Source organism: Myotis lucifugus, unplaced genomic scaffold (assembly GCF_000147115.1).
Source record: "Myotis lucifugus unplaced genomic scaffold, Myoluc2.0 scaffold_0, whole genome shotgun sequence".
In the NCBI taxonomy this organism is placed as follows: domain Eukaryota; kingdom Metazoa; phylum Chordata; class Mammalia; order Chiroptera; family Vespertilionidae; genus Myotis; species Myotis lucifugus.
The window spans coordinates 13279786-13302576 of NW_005871048.1; the positions used below are offsets into that span (position 1 = coordinate 13279786).

Consider the following 22791-nt stretch of genomic DNA (forward strand, 5'->3'; position numbering starts at 1 on the left):
TTTGAAATAGTAAGCTATTATATTGGGCTTTTTCTCCCTCTCATCTATTTTGTGGCATGCTTTCATGGTTTATAGGGACGTTATTCTGCTCTTTTTTCCCCCTTCTTTATAACCTTTGTATGGAATTTGACCTCAGTACTTTTGTGTTTCATTTTTATGTGAAAAAATAGCTTCCTTGAACTTTCAGAAGGTAGGATTTATGATGGCTTTTTTTTTTTTAAGTTCGTAGAGCTAAGTCTTCGGTTGTCATGTAGTCCACAATGTGGCAGCTTGCTTTCTGATACTTCCTGGCTCTGTTCCCCTCTCCTACTTCTACCGGGGTCTGTTTTTTCATTTGTCTCTGTTACCCCCCCCACTCTGTTCAATTTTGACCCACTCCCTGCAGTTTTTCCTCCTGGAGAGGAAGCCTGGGATCAGTCTTGAAAGTTCGCAGAGATCAGCTGCTTTAGTCCCTGCAGATCTTACTGTGGGTCCCTTGCTCACTCACTCTAGGCTCAGGCAAAAGCCCTTCCTGCCAGGGCTGGGCAAACTTTTTGACTCGAGGGCCACAATGGGTTCTTAAACTGGACCGGAAGACCGGAACAAAAGCATGGATGGAGTGTTTGTGTGAACTAATATAAATTCAAAGTAAACATCATTACATAAAAGGGTACGGTCTTTTTTTCTTTTTAGTTTTATTCATTTCAAACGGGCCGGATTCGGCCAGTGGGCCGTAGTTTGCCCACAGCTGGTTTAGCCTCTGTTCTCCAATTGGCCCTCTCAGTTTCCTGTGTATGCTGATTTGGTTATTTTGGGCTTTTGCAGTTCTCAGACCTGCCATCCTAGTGCTTCCCTGTGCTTCTGCCCACACAGACTCCACTCAGGTCTTGTGGATGGTGGTGGTTTGTCTCTACCTGCTTGTGTTCTGTTGCTCAAGGGGGTACCTTGTTTCTAAGTGGTTGATTGTGCTGTGTAGGTGCTCTGTCAGTTTTGATGTGGGAATTTGGAGAGACTGAAAAGCCAGGCTGCCACAGTCATCAGTCTAGAATGACCTGTGGAAAGTTTTGAAACCTCGTGTCTCGTATTCATAGACTGTTCGAGTGAGGAGGAAAGACCCTTTGTACTTAAGATCATCTATGTTCACATTTGACAGGCTACTCAGAGAATTAACTTGCTTACCCAAGTCAATGACTAGCTTAGACCAGAGCCAGGCAGGGCCACCAGTGTCCTTTTCGGTTTTCACTTAGATAGAAACTTTACTTCAAATATTTTCCTTTTGGTTATAAAAGTAATAAAAATGTGATAGAAAATCAACTGGAGAGATAGCTCTCCACTGGTGGGCTCTGGTGAGTTAAAACTTCTTTCATACTTTTATTTCATAAGGGTTTTTTTGAGAAAGGGGTTATTTTTTATTAAAGAAAATATACAATGGAGTTAAGTGACTGTGTTTTCTACTTTACAACCCTGCAAAGTCAGCTGTTGTTAATAGTTCTTACCAATGAGATTTATTTTTAAAAAGGAAAATAAATTATGAACGCTTTTAATTGGAAACTGTCATGTACCACCGTCTTGGATTTTAAAAGGTGACCAGGAAGGTATTTCTGAAAATATAAGCCTAAAAAGACAGAGCAGCTTGTGTAGAGGATGGTAAAAAGGCAATGGACAGCTTTTCCTGGGCTGTGTCAAGGACTGATTCATCTCCCTTCTCACTTACCTATGATCAAGACATTCTCCTGGAATAGTTTTTAATGGTTGGTTTTACTCCTAATGACAATAGTTACATCATAGTGCCACCAATTAACTTTCACTTGTTTGCATTCTCACCCTAAATATACTTAAAAATTACTCTCTGTTCCTTTCACTGGAGATGTGTTTCCAGTTCAGATACTAGGGCCCAGGAAAGAGAGCATGCAAAAAAAAAAAAAAAGAAAAAAAAAAGCCAGACTTGCCAGTCTCATACCTTTTATAAAGGTGAGATTTGTGCAAGAAAAAATAAGAACAACGAAATGACTGTGCCATGCTTTCTGTGCTATGTGCCTTGCTAAATGATTTATGTTAGAATGAGGCTTTACCAGATTTTGGAAGTACAGGTTCATATGTAAATTTATGCTCTGAGGCTTTAGTAAGTTTTACCAGCTCTCTAAATATTACAGAGCTACGATTAAACCGAAAATGTAAAATTTAAATCTTGGATGTGTTCTTTTGAAATAATCAAAACGAGTTTCAGCATCTGTTGAGTAATTATTAATGGTGACACTGGAACTGGCTGAAGAAAAGAAGGTTTATTATCCATGGTCATGGGATCAACCAGTCTGTAGAGTTTTGAGAGTAGTGATGAAAAAGGAAGAGAGCTGAATAAAGGAGCCCAGAACCAATATGATGAGGAAGACAAAGCACTTCTGTATTAGTTTTCCACTGCTGTGTAATAAATTGTCACTTACTGATCTAAAACAACACACATTTATTATCTCACAGTTTCTATGCTTAGGGAGCCCAGGCATGGCTTTGCTGGGTCCTCTGCAAGTTTCACTCAAGGTGTTGGGCAGAGTTGAATGCTCATCTGGAGGGTCGACTGGGGAGGAGTCTGCCTCTAAGCTCATTCATTTCATTGGCTGAATTTATTTCTTTGTGATTGTGTGATTTGTGGTAGCTTGCTTCCTCAAATTCAGGAATGCAGAGAAATATTCTAGAATAAGTCTGCTCACAAGACAGAGTCTTATATAATGTAATGTAATTATTGAAGTGACATCCCATCACCTTTGAACATTTTATTAGTTAGCAGCAAGTCACAGGTCCTGCCCAGATTCAATGAGACGGTATCACCCAAAGGTTGAATACAAAGACACAGACTCATAGGAGCATCTTAGAGTCTATTCATCACAGTTTTCTGGGGGATTTGATTTATCATATCATATTAGCTTGTAGTGACAATTATAATATTTATTTGTCTCTATTTATGCCAGACATTCCACATGTTTTATCTGAGTTCTCATAATGACCTCTGGCATGGATACTATTAAACATTCCCATTTTGCAAATGAGGAAATTGAGATTTAGGGAATTTTAATATCTTGCCCAAGATTATGTATCCAGAAAGTACCAGGAGTCAGGACTTGAATCTGGGTTTCATGGGAACCCATAGCTGCATTAATTAATCCTGTATTGTCTCTTAAGCTGCCCAGGTTGCCTTTAGCATCTAGAGGGGATCTAGAGGGGAGTGGGGAATGGGGCACAGGGTAATTTGGTTTAAACATCCTTACCCTTCCAAATAAGACAGGTACACAGACATGTGCATGCATTTTGGCCAACATACGACAGTCCCATGGGGAGCAGCCTCGTGGGAAACTGGCAAAGATCATTCTGTAGATAGCACTGATTCAATGGTGCTTTCAGCATATTTGATATTTATTTAGTACTGACCATTCCTTTAACTTATTGCATTTTTTACCTACTACAGAGGAGATATTTCAAACAAGCTCCTTTGAATTTAGTCAGTAGTAATAAGGAACACTTTCTCTAAGCTCTGTCTTTGGGAAGCAAGTCTCCTGAGTTTTCTATTTCTTGACCTTTAGGAAAAATATATAAACTGTTTCTATTAAATGTAATGGAGAGAGTGTTTTCTCTTTCTTTTGTATGAGACATTTACATGCATTCTCTTTGTCAGGATCCGCCCCCCCACACACACACACTCCCCTTCCCCCCCACCCCATTCCACTCCTCTTTGTTTATGCTCTTCCTTGGTTAACTGCTCCAGCTGTTTTGCTCATTGATGGCGTTTCAGTTGAGCTGGGCCTCTTTGTTTAGTTGGCTTGGTTCCTCCCACCTTCCCTCAGGAGAACCTGGGCAAGGACTAAAAATGGGGGTGAGCTGTTCGTTGTGATCAATCCAATGTGACCCTGAGAAAGTAGCATTTCTTCTTAGCATATTTTAAAAGGAAGTGGTACTGACCCCCTCCACAGCATGGTGGAGAGGGTTAACAAATTAATGATGGCATTGCATTTTTCAAGAACCGAGCTCATAATGCTCTCAGGTTTGACAGCTGAGACTAATGTGATGATTAAAGATTTGTGGCCTCTGTGGAATAAGATGAAACCCAGTGAAGAACATTAACAAAACCATAAAGCTCCTTGGCATCACCACAATGCACAGGGTTTTTCCAAGGAGGGCTCAGCTCTCAGGCCAGCCTGTCTCAAGGCTGACTCACGGCTGTCTCCCTGGTTGCACCCAGAGAAGTGATGAGCCTAAAGGGTTTTATTCTTGGTGGTTGTATAATTGCTTGTTTGTTGCTTGTTTTTATGAAACATTTTGCATTTAGGCAATTTTATCAATTTGTGTGGCTAAACACAGTATTTTTATAGATTTTTATGTGCTTCATCATCATGATGGGAGAGCTGAAACCTAGAGAAAGGGTTTAGGGCATATGTATTGACTCCCAGTGACATTCAGGAAAAACAAAATTTCATCATATGCAATCGCAGTCTTTTTGTTCTTTGTCTTTCAAATTGAAAGTCTGTAGTTGCAGGAGAAACCCACACTCCTGACGATACTGACCTCTAGAAACTCGTGGCAGGCAAGACGCTGCAGCCATGGGCTCTCTGGCTTTGCTGTGCTATAGGATCAGTCAACAATGAAATATGGGCTGGGTGGAGGGAGAACCCTGGATGCCATTACCAATAATAACCAAAAAAAAAGCAGTAGTGGGTCATTTGACATCATTTCTTAACTTTGTTCAGCTGAAATTGTATGGGATATTTCCGTATGGTTAGAAGAAAATAATCCCTCCCTTGTGAGATTTGCTAGAAGCCACCATTACTCCTTGTCAGGAAAGTTGTCACTGAATAATTGACTCAGGTGGGAGGCTGAAGCTGGCTTGGTGGGAACTGGAGGGACTTGGAGTTCCCCATTTTATTACCTCCTCCCCTGTCTACTTTGCTGTTTGGGTGCTCCCAGGGAGTTGAGGAGAGAGCTGCTGGTTGCCTAGTTCTCATTTAGTATTGTAAGCATAATATCCACTATTTCCCAAGGTTCACCTGCAGTGATTCAGAGCAGGAAACAAGGTGGGATCACCCTGCTGTCACTTGAGATCTTCAGGCAGATTGTATAGAGGAGGCAGGTTAGGGAGCTGGGAGGGAGTAGGGAGGAAAAGATTGTGGCTACATAAAGCTTGAAGCTGCAACTGCTTGATGCCATAAACAGAAAGGAGAGGGGTTTTTCACAGGGTTTCTGCTTGTTACCTGGATTATCCTATATAATAAAAGCCTAGGTGGCGTCACGCCCTCACAAGATGGCGGCCAAAAGATGGCCACCACAAAGATGGCCGCCACAAGATAGCTAAGAGCATAGCAGAGGCAGGGCCCGGCGGCCTCTCCGCACAGTGAGGCCTAGGGGTCCTGCGGCTCTGTGCAGCGCAAAGGAGGCCGGTCCTGGCGTCTCCACCGCCTCTCGCAGAGGAGGCGGGTCCCAGCGGAGGAGGCGGGTTGCAGCAGGGGAGGGCAGTTGGGGGTGATCAGGCCGGCAGGGGAGGGCAGTTGGGAGCGATCAGGGGAGCAGTTAGGCGTCAATCAGGCCAGCAGGGGAGTGGTTAGGGGGCGATCAGGCTGGCAGGCCTAGGTGGTTAGGAGCCAGCAGTCCCGGATTGTGAGAAGGATGTCTGACTGCTGGTTTAGGCCCGATCCCAGCAGTCGGACATCCCCCAAGGGGTCCCAGATTGAAAAGGATGCAGGCTGGGCTGAGGGACACACCCCCATGCATGAATTTTGTGCACCGGTCCTCTAGTCTATATATATAAAAGACTAATATGCTGAGTGTCCTTCCCTCCATCTGGGTAATGACGTCACGTAGCAATACCCGGCTTCCTCTCCCTAGCAACCACTAGCATCCTTACAGTTTCTTCAGCCCAGGAACACTTTAGCCAGGTGGAAACACTTTACACTGTAACCAAATGTCTGTAAAGTGTTTTCCCATGCCTCATCTCATTTAATCCTCACAGAAGTCCTGGAGTAGGTAGATAGGAGACTCGTGGAATCCTATTTTCTTTTCATTAGCCAGAAAAATGGAGGTTTAGAAAGTTTAGAAACTTGACCCTACTGAAAAGTAAGAAGTGGTGGATCTTGAAAATGACTTCAGGTTTTCTCACTGCACAGAATATAGTCAAACACTGCTGCAGTTAAATATTTTACGCTTTGTTCTCCCTGCGTGATCTACAATAATAATCTGCTTCGTGTTGATATTTACTGCTGTGTTGCTGACAATTACCTGAAAGAGAAGTTGGGGTGCTTCACTGGGCTGGAAAAAGTTTAGCTAAATCAGAAAGCAGTTCTAATTAAGCAAGTTTGTTCTATATCTATAAAAGGCTAAGTTGACTCGTGCATGGGCAATACATACAAAGCTCTCGCTGGTGCCAATGTTTCCATCTGTCATTGTCAATCATGAATTTGGTTGATACTTCTATTATAGAGAAAGGGTGAATAACGGTATTAAAATATTTCTCCTAGTTAATTTCCTTTCAGTGTGCACGAATTCATGCACTGGGCCACTAGTGATAAATAAATTGGCCACTTGACAGTCTGTTTTCATCTATAAACTGGTTGCATCTACAGAATATGCAGTACTAACAAACAACCCAAAATTTTTAGTGGCTTAAAATACTAAAGGTGTGTTTCTTCTTGCTGGGAGCTCATTGGGTCTGGAGGGAGACTGTGCTGTATTGCCCTGGCCCAGCCTCCCAAGGTGATGGGCCTCTACCATCTAGAACGTTGCCAGGCAGCCATGGCCTGGGGAAGGGAATGGGGCAAATCCACACTAGCTCTTAAAGGCTTTGAATAAAAAATGATGTATATTCACTAACACCTCATTGGTTAAAACAAGTCACATGGCCATATCAAGCTTTAAGGGAAGTATAAACTGACTATGTGCATGGGTGGAGGTGAACCAGTCTTGGTGAAGGCCCTGCTGGCTTCTACAGGGGTGCTGATACTTACACAATGTGCACCCCACACCCCACATAAGAAAATACTGGATAGAAATGAACACCATGTGAAAAAGGATTGTATTAATAGATTATGAAAGAACTAGAGGCCTGGTGCACAAGAATTTGTGCACTGGCGGGGGGGAGGGTGTCCCTCAGCCCCACCTGTGCCCTCTCACAGTCTGGGACCCCTCGGGAGATAACCACCTCCTGGCTTAGGCCCGTTCCCCGGGTGGCAGATGGCAGGCCCAATCCCGAGGTGCCTGCCCCACCACCCTAGGTCGCGCACACGGCAGGCCCGATCCTGGTGTTGGGGCAGGCGGTGGATGGTGCTGCCCCACCCCACCTGCAGTATGCAAATTTAACGGCCATCTTTGTTGGGTTAATTTGCATACTCTTCTGATTGGCTGATGGGTGTAGCGAGGGTATGGTCAATTAGCATCTTTGTCTTTTATTAGTGTAGATGGATGATTTTTATTTTATTTATTGTTGACAATATTACAGATGTCTCTCATTTTCTCCCTTTTTGCTCCCCTCTACCCAGCCCCGCCCAACCCCAGGCCTCCCCCATGCTGTTGTCTGTGTCCATGGATTATGCATATATGTTCTTTGGTTAATCTCTCCCTGTCCCTCCACCCCCCACTGAGATCTGTTACTCTGTTCCATGCAAGGAATGAATGTCTTTTTATCATTTTTTAAAAATGTCTATAACATACTTAAATTTCAACTTAAAAAACATGCAAATGTTAAGTGGTAATCATAGAAGTAATGCCCCTTTTTCCTCCATAGTTGTCATCATTGTATTATCTTCTTGAATGAGGCTTTACTGGGATACCTGCCATAGGTGACCTTATGTGGAGGTGTGGGATCAAGCTTGACCTAGCCTCTGTCCTTGTCCAACCAAATACCTGCAATCCTAGGTTAAAATGCTCTCACAGGTCTTGGAAACTCAGGGTGGTGAGAGGCTCTGATTAGTAACAGGACTAGAGTGGATGACAGAATCAGGTCTCACTTTACTAGGCCCATCCTGCCCGTGTGGGAGGTCGCCAGGGCAGGAAGGCACCCAGCGTGCACAGAGCGGCTTTGTCTGTCCCAGGTACCGCCCACTCATCTTCTTCTCCTGCACTGAAGTGCCACATTCCTGGGGTTGGCTCTTGTGCAGTTTAAGGGGAGGCCTGACAAGGGTGTTTTGTTGGGTTCTTTTGGCTCCTGCGGGTGATGACTTGTTTCTTCCTGCACTGCTGTTCTGTGGGAGGGGCTCTACTTCCCCCGCTCCCCGGCTTGGAAAGCCCAGGGGATTCTCACTAAAGTTGAGATCAGCATTTCAAGTACCTTTGGCTGCGTACAGTGAGTGTGCACAGAATGGGGAGGTTTTTAATGGGGTACCTCTCGGGGATATTGATTTATACAGGTGAGACCTTAAATAAAGTCTTCTCAATCATTCATCCACATAGAGGCTAGGAGTTTTGATGATTTCCCAGTATTCTCTTTTCTGGGGAAAGGAATCCTCAGGTACCATTCCACCATCTCTTCTACTCCCACCCTCACTTCTGTCCATAGTTTTATTGTCCAGTAGAGAAGGTGTGACCACCTGAAAGCTGTGACCACAGTTCCCTTCAAAGTAGGTATCATAGTGACTCCCCCACCCCCGCAACCAGGGCACATAGCACAGTATCTTAGATATCATGGGAAATCAAAACATACTTATTAGTTTTAGAGGAAGCATAAAATTACAGAGGCTTTCTACCACTTTAAACGCATAATTTTGGTAAAATATAGAAATGTAAAGGAGATATATTTGCCATCATCTAAGAAATTTCCCCCAATATAGTCTTGTTGTTACTCCCAAATGAACCCCTTAGTTCCAAATATACATTGTAAGTCTTTTTTATCCTTTTAGCTATGGGCACTTCTCCATCTGACTGAATCATCAGGCTTCCTGTTGTCTCTTGTTCATAATCGCACCCTCCTGGCCATCTTTGCAGTTAGAGCCAGGGGTGATGATGGCACAATGCCAGCTATATGCTCTTGTTGCCTGGTCATCACCCATCTGATCTCTCTGCAACCTGGGCAGCCCCATGGGATCTTACCTTTTGGGTAGCTCCTAACAGTCAACAGGGATGCCCAGAGTTGTCTTGGTGGTTACCAATTGGTCATATGCTCTTTTCTTATATAAACACTTACACCTCTTCATTTTTAAGTGGGTTTTGTAGTTTCTTGTCTGCCTTAATGGCCTGTTGACCTATAAAGACTGTAAAGAAGGAAGAATAAGGGGGAATTAAGGGAGAGTGGGAGCTCGCTGAGTTTGTAAGAGGAAGCAGTTCACAGTAGTTTGTAGCCCTTGAGAACTGAATATAGAAACCAAAGAGAAAGAACCAGTGAGGTGGCAGTGGAGGGGGCAGCCATTGTGTAGACAAGATCCAGGCTAGACCAGGCTTATCCTGTAATTATTTTAGGATCTGGAATCAGTGACCTTCATATGAGGGTGAGCTGCATATGCACATGTACATACTACACCACACACATGGATACACACACACACACACACACACACACACTTTAAAGATAGGAATGAAGACCAATAGCAAAAGCCCATAGATATTCTGCTTGGATGGAGAGGAACAGTATTCTGCTGTTTGTATATTCCAGAGAAATATGCTCTTTCAGGTATTGACAGATATTGTCTTTGACACACGTCATTTTGTGTACTTTTCTTGTTCCTTTTAAAGTGTGGTGGGTCGTGGATGAAAAAGGCATAACTTTGTAGAAAGAGTATGTGTGGCCTGGTGCAGATTCATCCTGCTTAGGAAAGCTTCCAGGTTGATATGGCTTCACTCGGTGCTTCCACTTAGTTCCCGTGTGTTTGACTTTGAATGGAGGGTACTGGATGTTTCAGGTTGTCTCTAAGAACAAAAGTCATATCACAATTTCTCGGAGAGTAACTGTCTCACAAAAACCTGTGATAGAGCGTTCATCAACCTTGTTGCATCTGATCCTGTTTCTGGAGCTCTGAGCAGCCCTCAGGATGTTTCCACATTAGTACTGACCAAGCCATTGTTCAGGGTCCTCTTCAGAATGTGGTCCTTGCCACGATTTATACCAATGTATACCTCAGACTCCTGTACTGAGCACTTGTGTTTCAGTATTGGGATGGATGGGCTTAGTGCAGTGTCCTACTTGTCTCTGAAAGCTTTTTACCCCTGCCCAGTAGCTTCTGCGTCACACCATGGGGAGCTCAGCAGATTTAGGAAAAAGAGAGGACATTGGAGGTAGTGGATGAGAAGTCTTACCCTTGCCTGTCTGCACCAGCCCCACAAGTGCAAAGTGGACAAGTACACATGGCTCTTGGCTTTAGGAAAACCTTGTTGAAAAATGAAATAAAAATTCCTCTACTGGACAGGAAATTAATCAGGGCTGAATATAGTAGACAGGAACATAAGCTAGACTCCTTGTTCCATCACTGATGAGTGTTTTATTATTATGTAAATGAGATTAAATGCACAGTGACTGGTGTGGGGTTCTGAATGGGGAGAGAAATGAAAGAGGTGAATAGATTCCTTAGGATTTAAATAAAAATGTTTTTTTATAGCATCTGCTGCCTCTTAGTCCAACAAATGGTGAGCAAGGGAAGCTCCTCAGCCTCTTTTGTCATTGTTTCTGCAAAGCATCCTTCATGATAGTGTGACACATGGTGGTTTATTCATTCCATTGCACTTCCCGATCATCTACGGTGACCCAGGCCATATGCCAGGTGCCACGGCTATTTCACAAAAACATCTAGTCCCTGCCTTCCAGGAGTTTTCAGTCTGGCCTGCAGAGAACCAGCCAAATAAGAAATGGTGTCATACCACTCAGGATTCTTTGGTTGTAAAATTGCACTTTGATGTGTCTCTCGGGATTGCTGGTCAGTGAGCAGGCATATGTTTTATCTTGGGCATGCTCATTGTTGAAGTTGTGATGAATTGAGGCTATAAAACTTAGAATCACTAGCCTATAGGTATGTCAACTCATTGCCATCTCTTTCTTGTTCTCTTGATTCCAGTGTGAGCAGTCCCACCTCATGAGAGAGCATGAGGATGTCCAGGAGCGGACGACGCTTCGATACGAGGAGCGCATCACGGAGCTCCACAGCATCATTGCGGAGCTCAACAAGAAGATAGACCGTTTGCAGGGCACCACCATCAGGTAGCAGCCTCTGGTCATGATTTCTCTTTGCCCCTCTGGGCTGTAGCCTGGGTCTTGGAGTTGAAGTCATCCCTGTGAATTACAACGATGTCTTATTTGTAATTAAGACTTTTACAGTTGATAAAGTAGTTTCTCTTTGCTTTGTTAGCCACGCACTTTCCCCTTATTATTCTGTTCTGCTTAAGGGTGGCGGTTGGAATCCTCTGTTTCTTGATAAGGGTGTGGAATCAGAAGTTGAATGAGATGCTTATAACAAGTTCTAAATGGAGCCCCTCTTCCTGAGAAACCAGTATCCCTAGCACACCAAGTCTGCTCCCCATCTGTAAACTGTGGACCTCCATGGGGATTTTGAGAGATTTCAGAATGAGGCTTACAACATAGGCTTCTGGATAATCTAATATTTTGAGCTTACCTCCAGTTGATTTACCAAAATTGGCTTAGCCTCTTATAGACTCCTAAGGTGGGGACAAGATTTGATCCATTACTAGTGAAAAAGTGAGGGACTGTGTCTTCCTTGCTGGTCAATCAGTTGGCCCCTGAGTCTCCTGCACACAGCCCGTGGTGTCTGCCCTGCTGTTCAAGGGGAGAGGTTCGCTTTAGGTGATGTACTGAGCCAAGGATGAGAACTGTTATCTTCCTGCCTGTGCGCAGGAAACAGCCCTGAAGAAAGCAAATGGTTGGCCCGTGTCTTTATGGAGAAAGAGAGCTTTGTTTGCTGGATGTTTGCACAGGCCACATTTACAAGAGTTTTAGAGGCAGCTACTTTAAACTCTCCCTCTCAAAGTCCTGCGTTAGAAGAAACTTGGGATGCATTTTGTTCCAACTCTGGGAGTCGGAGTAATGACAGGGCTGCTTGATGAGGGCACTGATGGGCCTGTGTTTCCTGGGCAAAATCGTGGAAAACTTGACACTGAACTGGAGCCACATAATAAATTTCATATTCTAATTTAGAACTCCAGACTTTTAAATTGAATCCTGGCCTTCGGAGTGATTGCAGGTTAGCAGTGCCTGAGCAGAGAGGAATTTTCAGCCCAGAGAAACGATTATAGCAGATTTAAAGGAGGCTGACAGAGTAAATTGGCAGATGTGTAATTCTCATTAAAACATGTTGCACTTTCAACACTTGAAGATGAAGGCAAATGGGCTCAGTGAGTTGTGAAAAAAATGCATCACACATCACCTGGAAAACGCAATTTCAGATGTTTAAATTGAACATAGTGGCCAAAGTGTTCCATGTAAAAACGCAGTGAGCTTCTAGACCATAAACATTTATTAGTGCCTCTTATTTAAAGGGAAATTGCATCTGTGCAGATGTCGCATTAAATTCTGCCAGTTTTCATTATGTAAATGAGCTGACCCCTCCTTGCGGGGCCTCCCTGAAGGGCTGGAAGACATGCGGACATGTGGGCCAGTAAGACAAGGCTCTTCTTGTCCTCTGAACTCCAGTGGCTAAGGCATCGCCCCAGCCCCCAGCACACCAGGAAATTGGTTTGCCCTCCGGTCCTGAGATTCTATGATAGGTTCAGTACAGTAGCAGCCAGACACTTGGACGAACTCTAACTTCCCTAGCATAGCCAGGATCTAGAGATTTGATTATCATTATAGTCACGTACAATGCTGGTACCTTACAGACTTGCCTTCACTTCAATCTGGGTCTGACTTAGGAATTTATTGGAAAAGCTGAAAATTATTAATAAGGGAATAGTGTATGTAAACTATGATATATCCACACTTAAGGAGTCAGAGTGGGGATTTACAAAGGTATATTATTAGCTCAGGCTGCTGTAACAAAATACCACAGATTTGATGGCCTAACCAACTGTGGAATTTATTTCTCACAGTTCTGGAGCTTGGGAAGGACAAGATTAAGGTGCCAGCCAATTCAATTCCCAGTGAGGGCTCTCTTTCTCATTTGGGAAAGGTGGCCTTCTCACTGTGTCCTCACCTGGCAGGGAGAGAGCTGAAGCAAGCTCTCTGGTATCTCTTCTATAAGGTCACTAACCCCATTCTGAGGCCTCCTCCCTCAGGACCTCATCAAACCTAATTATATTCCAAAAATCCCTTCTCCAAATACCATTGCATTGAAGGTTAGGCTGCAACATATGAATGGCAAGGGGTGGGGGAGGGCACAATTCACTCCATAGCTGAAAGTCAGGTGAGCAACAGTATATGGTGCTGCTTTTTTTTTTTTTTTTTTTTTTTTTTTTTTTTTTGGTGAGGAGGGGGGATGGACTGCAAAAGATGGAATGGCTACTCTCATTTATATACTCAGAAACCCACTTTTAAAATATGTTACTTCTCATCTTTGCAACTTAGAGCTTGGCTAGTTTAGAAGTCTTAGTTCCCAAGGAAACTATCCCTCCATCAAAGACTATCACAATGATTCCATTGATTGCCACCAGCCCTTGGCAATGAAGAGAATTATTGTACTGGATGGGGTGATTGATCCTAACTATCAAAAGGAAATTGGATTGTTGCTGTATCACGGGGCAGGAAGACTATGTTTGGAACCTAGGTTACCTCCTAGAAATTGCCCAGTGGTAAAAGCTAGTATAGTAGAACAACCTGGAAGAAGGAAGTTATAAATACCAACTTAGCCTCATGACCAGTTACAAATAAGTTGGTGAAACTTACAGTTTAATAGTTAGGTTACATGATATTTAGGTGGATTTGACATTGAACTGGAAGAGGAGTGATCACTTAACAACGGATGCAATACCTGATGGGACTTGGGGTCTCCCATTTTGAATGAGGGATGATTACAGAAGCTGGTGTCCATTGATATTGCAATTTGAAAATTTAAGTGTAAGGGAGTGTGTATGGTTGTCTTGTAACCAAAGAGAGTTGACTATCATGAATATTGTCTGGCACCTAGTACAATTCCCACCTCCTTCCTCTACACTCCCCAGAATCAAAGAGATTGGACCCGGGGGACTACTTCCCAGACTACTGGGTTCTGAATAGTTTCAGCTCTGCCAACAGAGGTGCACTTGCATGGGTTTGGAAGACAAAAAGGGAGGTGGAAGCCATGGTCCCTCAGGCCATGATGGTAGCAGCTGATATACAGGCTTTGGTGACATGACGTCCTGCATTGACTGGTCAGACCCTGGAGCTCTGGGCAGTATGAAGGCAGCAGCAGTTTCCTGACCCTGGAGAGGACCACAGCTATGATGGCAAACCTGACAGCTCCTGGTGGCCTCCATCCACCCTTCTTTTCCCCAGCCCTTCCAATGGTTTTGCTAGCACAAAGCTGCCTAAATTAAATCCTTTCTACTTGAAACATCCAATGTCGTTTGTGTTCCTAGCTGAACCTTGCCTAATGCTTCCTACATCCCATCTCCAGGAATAAACAATGACATTTTGTATATATGGCCTTCTAAAAAATTTTTATTTGTGAATGTTTTAAACAAATTGGGTCATGTAGCACACTCTGTTTTGTAATATGTGCTTTTTCACTTAACTGTATCTCATGAGTAGCTTTTATAAATGCTCATCTGACTTGGGAGATTATAAAATGGGATGAGGGAAATGGGCAAATACATCAGTAGCTCACTTTGGATCTGGGGAAGGGGGTGTCTAAGCAAATTAAACATGAGATATTTTGTTTCCCAAGATTATTTTCTTTTTACAAAAGCTACTCTCATAAAAGCATCAACCTTTCACTACCAACTCTCATGAGCAGCCATGTTTCTGCTGCATTTCCCAAATGCTCACCAGCCCTTTGCTGTCTGGCTTCTGATCCAAATGGTTTGCCAAAACTCCTTTAGCTATGGACTGAATTGTGTTCCCACCAAAATTCATATATTACAGTCCTAACCCTTCATGTGATGGTATTTAGAGATGGGGCCTTTGGGATATAATTCAGTTTAGATGAGGTCATGAGGATGGGGCCTATTTGATGGGATATTGAACAACTTTATAAGAAGAAGACACACTAGAGAACACAATCTCACCCTCACTTCGTCCCTCCCTGTCCTCAACCCCACCCCTCCCTGCCAATGTGTGGACACAATAAGAAGACAGCCATCTGCAAGCCAGGAAGAGAGCCCTGACCAGAAACTGGCCATGCTGGCACTTTGACTTGGACTTCTAGTCTCTAGAAATCTAAGAAAATAAATTCCTGTTGTTTAAGCTAGCCAGCTATGGTATTTTGTTACAGTAACCTGAGCTAAGACACTTAAAAAAAAATCACCAGTGATTCCTTAACTGAAAAATCCCATGGCTTTTGCTTGTTACTAGTCCTTTTCTGCAGCATTTGACCTTAAATCTTCCTTCCTTCTGGTGTGTTCTTTCTGTAAGCTCTAGCACCCTGTAGGTCCTAGATCTTCTCTTCTGTCCCTGAGATCCATTCTCAACCTTGGCTCTTACCCTGGGCTCTGTCCCTCACACCTTTCACCCTGAATGACCGCAGGCCAGAGAGCATTGACCCATCCTAACTGTATCACCTCGCATTGGCATTTAACCACTCCGCTTCCTCGTCTGCAAAATTTTCCTCATTTGGGGAATGAGATACTATCCAAAGTCTCCATCTCTAACATAATTCCAGGCCTGTACCATGAACCTGGCCTTCCTTCTGATCTTTCAACCCACACATTGACCTGTGCACTGTGTCTATATGTCGAGCTTCACATTGCTGCATCTCGAACAGTGTAAACAAAGCCTCTTTATCTCCCAGCAAAACATATTGTTTTGATTAATTTCTGGCCTAACAAGTGGCCTAACAAGTAAAATATAGTGAAATGAAAATCCAGAAAAATAAGATAGATTTCTCTCTCCCTGTCTTCCTGTGTGTTTGACATCCATATTTAGAAGTTCTTGAATATCGATCCTATATCACATCTTGTTAAAACTGGTATTTGTTGATGGCTAGCCTTTCAAAATCTCATTTGTTCAGTTATTCACCAAAGGATCCAAAGATGGGTCTGAGCCTTCTCTGTGCTGTTTTAAAAAATTAGAAGAGGTAGAATTAAAGAATCAGGACTTCACTTTTTCCTGCTATAGATCCTGTAAGAGAATGGAAAGGATTACATTTCCTCCTTATATTTAAAAATCTTTGCTCTTTAAAAGCATGATGGTCACTTCAGGGCAGTACACTTTTAATTGTAAAAACAAACAAACAAACAAACAAAAAAACCAGAATGTGGTTCAGAAGGACATAGGTGACTGACAGTTGCCAAGATAGGCAGATGTCCATCTGAGTCTTGTTCTCAAATCACTCCAATCAAGCAACAAGGCATGAATGCACACCCCCACATTAAATAGATATGGACTTTGCTAATGAAGTAATATTTTTATCAAATGCTGCTGAGTCCACAGTACTTCAGCTTGAGGTCTGGAAAGCATGATAAGAATTATACTTTCATTGACTTTTTTTCCCTTTTCTGATTAGATCATTTTACCCCTGGCCATTAAAGAGAAGGAATCTTTAAAAATAACTGCAACAAGCTTTGGCCAAATAGCTTAGTTGGTTAGAGCATCGTCCTCTTATGTCAAGGTTGCAGGGTCGATCCCGGTCAGAGCATATACAGGAGTCTTCTAATGAGTGTAGGGTGAGTGGAGCAACAAGTCAGTGTTTCTCTGTCTCTCTTTCTCTGTCTCTGTCTCTGTCTCTCTCTCTCTCTCATCAATTTTTTAATTATTTTTTAAATAATTGCAACAAAAAATGTTTTCCTTAGGCTCCTATATTTGAGTAGTGTTTTGTTGGTACTAAATTTAGGAGTTAGGCTGTGGTACTAACTAGTTGCATCATCTTGGGTACATTGCTTAGCCTTTTGAAGCCTCGGTTATCTTTTTTGTAAAACAAAGGTGTTGGTCCTGGCTTCGATGGCCTCTAAGATCCCTTCCAGTTGGCCAGCCTGTGACATTTCTGCCCCGGCAAGCTACCCAGGTGTGTGTACAACCTAATGCCTGCCTCCTTAGAAGCGTTTTTTCTTTCGTTGCTTAAGCTAGCAGCAAGCACTAATTACTGCAACTCTAAATAGAAAAGCTGGGAAGCACTCCACAAATGCTTGTAAACAGTGAACGAAATAATGTACATTTAGAAAACTGTGAGATGAGCCTTTATGTTCCTGAGAACTTTGCAATTCCATAATTATGAAACTATCACAATAGTGTATAATTATCAACATGTATCAGTTTATCAGGCTTCTGACTTTTGAGGTTAATATGATTCTTCTTGAACCTTTTCATGTTTCCTTCCTTTTCACACCACACTAACAGTTGGTGTTCTTTGGGGAGGCATTTTTCCCCCAAAGAAGTAAGTTATCACTCGCCAAGAGTTACTATATCCACAACAGAAGTAAGCAAACAATCAAGTCACTTTGAGATGCTGATGCTGTGTCAGTAGCTAAACGTCTTTACCAACTTGGTGACTCACTGCTGCACAAAACAGCCCTGAAAACACACCTCATATTGTTGCCTTTGTAAAACTGCCATGGGCTGCTGGCGTGTATCTGACTTCCTGTTCCTTTGCTCTTGATAGACGAACTCTCCTCAATAACACAGTGGAGAGAAAACCCCTACCCTCAGCCTCCTACATATGCTGCAATCCCAAATTGACTGTCATTTCCCTGTCCCACATTCCAGCCTCCTTTCAGGAACAATGCCCATGATGATGTTTAGATCAGCATATGCAACTCATGATTTCTTCTACCAAAGTCAGTGGGAGAAACAACAGCGTTGCACATTTTTTGATATTTAGGCTCGGTTTAACCTTCCTATACCTCATTTTCTGTGACACGGAACACTGCCTTCTCTTCTCACAGGGCTATCTTTTTTGTACTGTGAGGTGCATTATAATTACTACTAGAGGCCCAGTGCACAAAATTCATGCACAGGCAGGGTCCCTAGGCCTGGCCAGCGATCAGGGCTGATCAGGGCCTTCCAGCTGCTGGCTGGGGCCTTCTTTCATTCCGTGCCGCCCCCTGGTGGTCAGCGCACATCATGGCAAGCGATTGAACTCCCGGTCAAACTCCCTAGGGGACACTTTGCATATTAGCCTTTTATATATATAGATAAGGAAGAACCTTACGTGCTCAGCCCCTCCCTGTGCGGTCAAGAATACAGACCTTTGGTGCTTCCCTCCTGCTTATTTTATGTTTCCATGCAAGATCTCGGCAATGTTTACTGGGAACCTGAATCCCTACGCCTCGCACATTTTATCTTTATCTCTACCATCTAACCCTGATTATTTGACATCTTCACTACAATAATTCTTTTTTTGATCAACAAGTGGCCTGAGTCAACCCCCCTCCCCAGCCTCATGTTTCCATCGTGCACCCCATTTTGGTTTCAGCTATACCGAACCACTTATTCCTCTCCAAGCCTCCACATATTCACCTTCACATCCCTGCCCTGTGCACTCCTTTATAAAGTTCATCCTAATAATCTCTAGAAGTAATTCTTTACAAAGCAGAAGATTTGGCAGGCACTACATGTTTTGGAACCTGCCAAGCCAGGATGGTTTAAGGTGGCTTTTAAAGACTTTACATATGCCATTTATACCACAGATACAGCAGTAGCATTTACCTGGCTTTCTTAGCTGTAAAACAGTCTCAGCCATGCTGATTACACTGGACATGAATCTCCTGTTAATGGAAATCAGAATTTTAAGTGCTGATTGAAAGGAGAGCTAAGCCCTGGCCAGTGTGGCGCAATTGGGTGGGCGTCGTCCTATGCACCGAAGGACTGGTTTGATTCCCAGTCAGGGCACATGCCCAGGTTGGGGGGTGGGGGGAAGGAGGGCGGGGATATACAGGAGGCAGCTGATAAATGTTCCATTCTCACATTGAGGTTTCTCTCTCTCTCTCTCCCCCCCCCTTCCCTCCCTCCACCTCCCTCTCTCTTCCTCTTTCTGTCTCTCTAAAACAAAACAAACAAACAAACAAAAACAGTTTTGAGAGGAAAACTGATATATCAGGACACAATTATCAACTACACCAAACTTAAGAGTACTTTTTAATTGTTGTATTTCCTAATTATTATTAGTTTTGCAGGTGTCTAATAATTAACTTAGTCATAGAACATTAACCTATTTCTTTTTGCCTTCACCACTCCCATCCTATTTCATATTTTGCACATTTGGGGGGCTTACATCTGTTTAACATTAATCTAGATTCGGGTGGCTTTTATTAAGAATACCTTATAAAGTAGGGGCTCAGCTGAATCTCTTCCCTGGGAGGATGTGATTTGTTGAAAGAACCAAGAAGTCTGAAGAGATCTTCACATTTCTCTAATTTATAGATTTGTCTCCCAGCCTAAAATGGCAGTTGCCTCTTCTCCAAGTTCCAGAAATGATTACCACTGACCATCTGGGTCTGCCCCAAACTCAAGACTGTAGACTTTCTGTGTGTGTGCACACACACACACACACACACACACACACTCACACATCACAAACTTAAAATGAATGTCAGCCTTGAGACACCCATGGGCTTTCCAACCTCATAATTAAATCCACTGACAATTTTCTCTTCTAGCTCACTTGCAAAATAAATGCTTCAAAGAGAGTTAACTTTGCTCTCTCCATGTCTGTGTCCAGTGTGTATACAGTGATGAGGGTGGTGTGGAGAGGAAATATGGGTGTGCCTTGAAATACATACTACAATTCTGAGTTTTCTTAGCTTGCTCATAATTAATTCAGAAACCAAAGGTTGAGGGATCCATGAAGGGCTGAGAAGGGGTGGATGTTCTAGTGCTAATGAAACATAGCTGCATTTAAATATTGTCTTCCTGATAGCAAATGGAAGGAAATAGACCATTGACTGGAATTCTCTCACTCATTGTTTCCACTGTTCTCCCCACTCCATCCTCTTTTCCTATGCTCTAACTCTACCTACTTTCTTTAGGGAAATTAAGTGTGGTATTTTTTAGACATGCTGATCCATTTGCCTCTCAAAGCATTCATTTTGTTCTGCATGGATGAGGTGCTGGCTTTCCAGTAGCTCTGGCCCCAGTACCTCCTCATGTCCTCTTCCAAGAAGGAGGCGTGCCATTGGGACCCTCCAGGCAATAGAACACTGTTTCTGTCCACCAGAGTCTTAATGATTTTGCTCACTGTAGCATCAGCGCTAGTCCTTTTTCACCTTGGAATTTGAGGGGAGGAAGAAATCTAATTTCTTCAGGAAATCTTTGAAGGGGAAAAGTTTCTAGTAGGCTGATAGATGAATCTCCTAGCTATATGGGTATGTATGTGGACACAGCAACCTTTCAGTTTCATATACTGACCATAGATGGGACCACCTATTTGGCCTGAAGAAACCCTGTTCCAAGTGGCCCGGGGGGTGAGGGGGTTATGGGGGATGATATCTCTCTCTCTTCTCTCTGAATGTCTTTTTTCTTGTCCTTAAATGGCGTATTCTCTAGGGATTTGTCTCATATCTCTGTAAGTGGTGGCCAACTCTCCTTTTTTTCTCAGGGAGGAAGATGAGTACTCAGAACTTCGATCAGAACTCAGCCAGAGTCAACAAGAGGTCAACGAGGACTCTCGAAGCATGGACCAAGACCAGACCTCTGTCTCCATCCCCGAAAACCAGTCCACCATGGTCACTGCCGACATGGGTGAGTCTGCCTGCTACAAAGCCAGAGCCTGGTTTCTGTAATAGGGATTTATAGAAACGTGAGGCAGCCTGGCTTAAAATTTAATCAAGTTAATTAAGGAGTTTGGTGAGTAGATAAAGGCATATCCATTTCAGTCCCTTACATACTACTTTGTTGGTCAAAATGGAACTGAAGATTGAATCACTTTCTGTCCTGATGTTTGTGATTCAAACATACGTCACCTCTATTTGAAAATTCTGGCAGGAGAAAACCAGTTATAAAGGCTGCTGGAGTGCTCCAAGTTGCAATACAATTAGGATGGAAGGAATAGAAAGGCGAGAATGGGTGGTGACACATTGCAGTGGAAGAACCAAAAGCAACTGTTGGGTAAGGAGGATCCAAAATGACTCTATCATGTTGATCCTGAGTGACTCAGAGAATGATCATATTCCTCAGAAGTTTGATTGAGAAATGAGTTGGGAAATAGATATATTATGTTTGAGGTTGTAGAGAAATGTTCATGTGGAAATATCTGGTACTATGTGACTGGATGGTGTGTTTTTAAACTGCAGGTCATGACCCATTAGTGGGTCTTGGAATTATATGAAAAATGAAATACAGTGGGGCCTTGAGTTACGAGTGTCCCGGCTAACGAGTTTTTCAAGATACGAGCCGTCGGCCGATTTTTTGCTTTGAGTTGCGAGCTAAAATTCGGGTTACGAGCCAGCTTCAGATACCCCACCGCTAGTTGGCGCAGCGAACGTCACAGTGAACGCCACAACATCAGCCCAGCATCATGTGTCTCACTCGTTCACTTTTTGATTTGACATATGAGTAATTTGAGTTACGAGCTCCATCACGGAACGAATTAAACTCGTAAGTCAAGGCCCCACTGTATTTTTAAATGAAATAAAATGGGGGGAAATAGAATGACAGTATTGTTTCATGAAAATTATTTGTTATCTGTGTATATGTAGTAAGTTGCCATATGAAATGTTCCAAATGTTGGTTGCAGTCAAAATGTTGCAAAACCACTGGACTACTTGGAGATGCCTAACTGGCTCTTTGGAGAGATTGAGGTTGAGGATAAAGGCTTTGAAGCTATGAAGTAAACAGATCCCTTTGGTCAAAAGGGTGGAGAGTCAAAAGAGGGAGGAGACCCATATCTTAGGAAATGTTCACATGTAGGGGACAGATGGGAGAAGAACCAAGAAAAGGAGGAGTAAGTGTAGTGCAGTGTTCACAGAACTTAAAATGTCATTGAAGAGAGAGACTTGAATCAAATATTACACATTTATGTTTAATTGCAAACATATATAAGTACTACAACATTAAAGAACATGGTACCATGAGACTGTATCAAAGGAATTTGATTAAGTTTAGGATTTTCAGGATAGCTTCCTCCCAGGAAGTGACATTTGAATGAGATCTGGAAGATAAATAGGAATTAAGCAGATAAAAGAGAAGATGGCATTCAGGGGGCGGGGACAGATGCATTCCAGGAGGTGAAAAAAGGATTTTCATGTTTGAAGGGCACAGAGGTGTGAGACGGAGGCTGGAGAGGCTGGCAGGAGCCAGATCATGCAAGATCTTGTAGACTGTGTTAGAGTTTGATCCTTATTCAAAGATCCACAAAAACCAATGGAAAGATTTTAATCATGGGAGGGAGGGAGGGGAAAAGAAGATCAGATTTGCATTTTGAATGTGTCATTCTGAACTGAGGAGAAAGAATCAGTGGATCAAGCGTGAATGGGGGAGGCCAACTAGGAAGCTATTGAAAAAGTGTAAGTGGACAGAATTGTTGCTCGGAATTAGGGTGGTGGCAGGTGAGATGTAGAAAAGCAGATGGGTATAGAAAAGGTATAAAATGGCACGATCTGGCTAAAGGATTGGGAACAGAGGGTAAAGGAGGTATGTAGGTGGCAATGCCCCATACATACATGTCTGGATTATACAGTGGATGAATGGTGGGGCCAGACACCAATAAGGGAGCATAGAAGAAAAGACCGGGTGGTTTTGCTTTCAATTTTGTTTTGTTTTGTTTGGGGGCAGGGTAGGGTGGGTAGAGATCATGTGTTTTGTTAGGGCATAATTTAAGGCGCCTGGAGATAATCTGGGTGGAG

At 43.1% G+C, this 22791-nt stretch overlaps 1 protein-coding gene across 1 annotated transcript in view; it reads left to right on the plus strand.

Moving 5' to 3' along the window:
• LOC102432247 (colorectal mutant cancer protein) overlaps positions 1 to 22791 on the plus strand; it is a 232446-nt gene that overhangs the window by 138213 nt on the left and 71442 nt on the right. Inside the window, exons 4-5 of the mRNA XM_023756000.1 lie at positions 10989 to 11131; positions 20547 to 20689. Coding sequence (XP_023611768.1) covers positions 10989 to 11131; positions 20547 to 20689 — 286 coding nt within the window. The remainder of the gene's footprint in view (positions 1 to 10988; positions 11132 to 20546; positions 20690 to 22791) is intronic.